This window comes from Lithobates pipiens, unplaced genomic scaffold (genome assembly GCF_037356315.1).
Source record: "Lithobates pipiens isolate NorthernLeopardFrog02 unplaced genomic scaffold, aLitPip1_a1.2 Scaffold_7, whole genome shotgun sequence".
Classification (NCBI taxonomy): domain Eukaryota; kingdom Metazoa; phylum Chordata; class Amphibia; order Anura; family Ranidae; genus Lithobates; species Lithobates pipiens.
This window is the reverse complement of record NW_027507892.1, coordinates 4,133,299-4,135,798: the sequence shown is the minus strand read 5'-3', so window position 1 is coordinate 4,135,798 and position 2,500 is coordinate 4,133,299. Positions and strand designations below refer to the sequence as shown.

The window sequence follows — 2,500 nt, the reverse complement described above, 5'->3', positions numbered from 1 at the left end:
TTTTGCCTTGGGTTGCTGAACGGGAAGAGGTCCAACAGAGTCACCCACTAAGCCAGTTCTGGCTGGTTCATCAAGAAATGGATGAAGCTTGTGCATAGTATGGCCAGCTTTAAAAGAAGTCTTTTTTTTGTTTTTTTTTAACTGAAACAAAAAATAGATGCTATGCTTACCTGCTCTGTGCATGGGTATTACACCAAGCGGTCTTGAACCTCCTCTTCTTGGGGTCCCCTGCTGGCACTATCCATGCCATTATTATTATTATTATTATTATACAGGATTTATATAGTGCCAACAGTTTGCACAGCGCTTTACAAAACGGGGGCAGACAGTACAGTCACAATACTATTCAATACAAGAGGAATCTGAGGGTCTTGCTCTTCAGAGCTTACTATCTAGAAGGGAGGGTTCAAGTGGAACAAATTGCTATCTACGGGGGTTCAAGCGTGGGCTTGCTCCCGAGCTGTGTGCATCCATAGATTGACTCCGCCTGGCTCCCCCACCTTACAGGCTTTGAGCCCATGACTCCCATTGCTCTCAGCCAAGCATGTGAATGCAGGCAAAGAGAAGAGGAGACCGGCAGATGGGCACATTTCTAGATCAATAGAGGACTAAAAGTATTGGGGGGGGGGGTATGTCATGGAACATCAATGACCAATCAGATCCTGCCCTTTATATTTTCTAGCTTGCAATTGACAAATTGAGGGAGAACCCAAGCTGCCATAAGCGAAGCTTGGCGTTTCGTCACCTCTTCGCATACGTTGTCACTGCATTACTGACTGGTCAACCCTTCAAGTTTTTGGAATTTTGAAGATAAATCGGTTTTCCAGCCACTAGGAGAAAAGAAAAGTAGGTTGCCTGTGATTTGTATACATGTGTTACACATGTGATCGTTGAGTTAACAGAGATGATATTTCACCGGGGAAAACATGCCAAGCAGAGCTGACTTTGTTTAGGAGATCCCCATCCAGCCATACCTCCAATTTTCACTGTGTAGTCTTCTGCAACCATACAGTTCCGGGCAGCGAGGTCTCGGTGAACAAATTTGTTTGCATTGAGGTATGACATCCCGTCTGCAATCTCTCCTGCCATCTGGATCATCTTCTTCAGGGAGGGGGGTGGTTGTCCAGGGTTGTTCTAAAATTGGAAAGATTATTGTTAAAATTAAATGCCCACCTGATAACATTACAGCTTTAACAAGGCTGCAACACCTAAAAGAAAGTGGCTGGAGGACCTCAGTTGAGGAACAACTACAAAAATTTAAATGTCGCCTCCCTGGGGAAGAGACGCTTAAGAGGGGGGTATGATCGCAACACACAAATCTTTAAGGATGAATTCCAGGTATGGCCTTTTTTTTACATTGATCCAGCTTGGACCAATGTAATAGATGCCTATAGACCACCTGTGAAATCCCCCCCTCCCCCCATCGAAAGCTGGAAATCACTGTAGGAAATACCGCTACTCCAGTGATCTCCATTCACTTCCGGGTCCTGTGCTGACCTGCTGCATTGTGAACACAGAAGGTTACATAGTTGCATAGTAGGTGAGGTTAAAAAAAGACACAAGTCCAACCTATGTGTGTGTGATTATATGTCAGTATTACATTGTATATCCCTGTATGTTGCGGTCATTCAGCTGCTTATCTAATCGTTTTTTGAAACTATTGATGCCCCGCCGCTGAGACCACCGCCTGTGGAAGGGAATTCCACATCCTTGCCGCTCTTACAGTAAAGAACCCTCTATGTCGTTTAAGGTTAAACCTCTTTTCTTCTAAATTTAATGAGTGGCCACGTGTCTTGTTAAACTCCATTCCGCAAAAAAGCTTTGTCCCTATTGTGGGGTCACCAGTACGGTATTTGTATATTGAAATCATATCCCCTCTCAAGCGTCTCTTCTTCAGAGAGAATAAGTTCAGTGCTGGCAACCTTTCCTCATAACTTATATCCTCCAGATCCTTTATCAGCTTTGTTGCCCTTCTTTGTAGTCGCTCCATTTCCAGTACATCCTTCCTGAGGACTGGTGCCCAGAACTGGACAGTATACTCCAGGTGCAGCCAGACCAGAGTCTTGTAGTGCAGGAGAATTATCATTTTATCTCTGGAGTTGATCCCCTTTTTAATGCCAATATTCTGTTTGCTTTGTTAGCAGCAGCTTGACATTGCATGTCATTGCTGAGCCTATCATCTACTAGGACCCCCAGGTCCTTTTCCATCCTAGATTCCTCCCAGAGGTTCTCCCCCCCAGTGTATAGATTGCATTCATATTTTTGCCACCCAAATGCATTATTTTACATTTTTCTACATTGAACCTCATTTGCCATGTAGTTGCCCGCCCCATTCAGATCTTCTTACAAGGTTTCCACATCCTGCAGAGAAGTTATTGCCCTGCTTAGCCTCGTATTGTCCGCAAATACAGAGATTGAACTGTTTACCCCATCCTCCAGGTCATTTCTGAACAAATTAAATAGGATTGGTCCCAGCACAGATCCCTGGGGGACCCCACTA

The 2,500-nt window shown here is 44.5% G+C and overlaps 1 protein-coding gene across 1 annotated transcript in view; it reads right to left on the bottom strand.

Annotated features, from left to right (window-relative positions):
* LOC143959307 (insulin-like growth factor 1 receptor) overlaps nt 1–2,500 on the bottom strand; it is a 294,645-nt gene that overhangs the window by 25,678 nt on the left and 266,467 nt on the right. Inside the window, exon 18 of the mRNA XM_077467997.1 lies at nt 975–1,134. Within this exon, the coding sequence (XP_077324123.1) occupies nt 975–1,134 (160 nt within the window). The remainder of the gene's footprint in view (nt 1–974; nt 1,135–2,500) is intronic.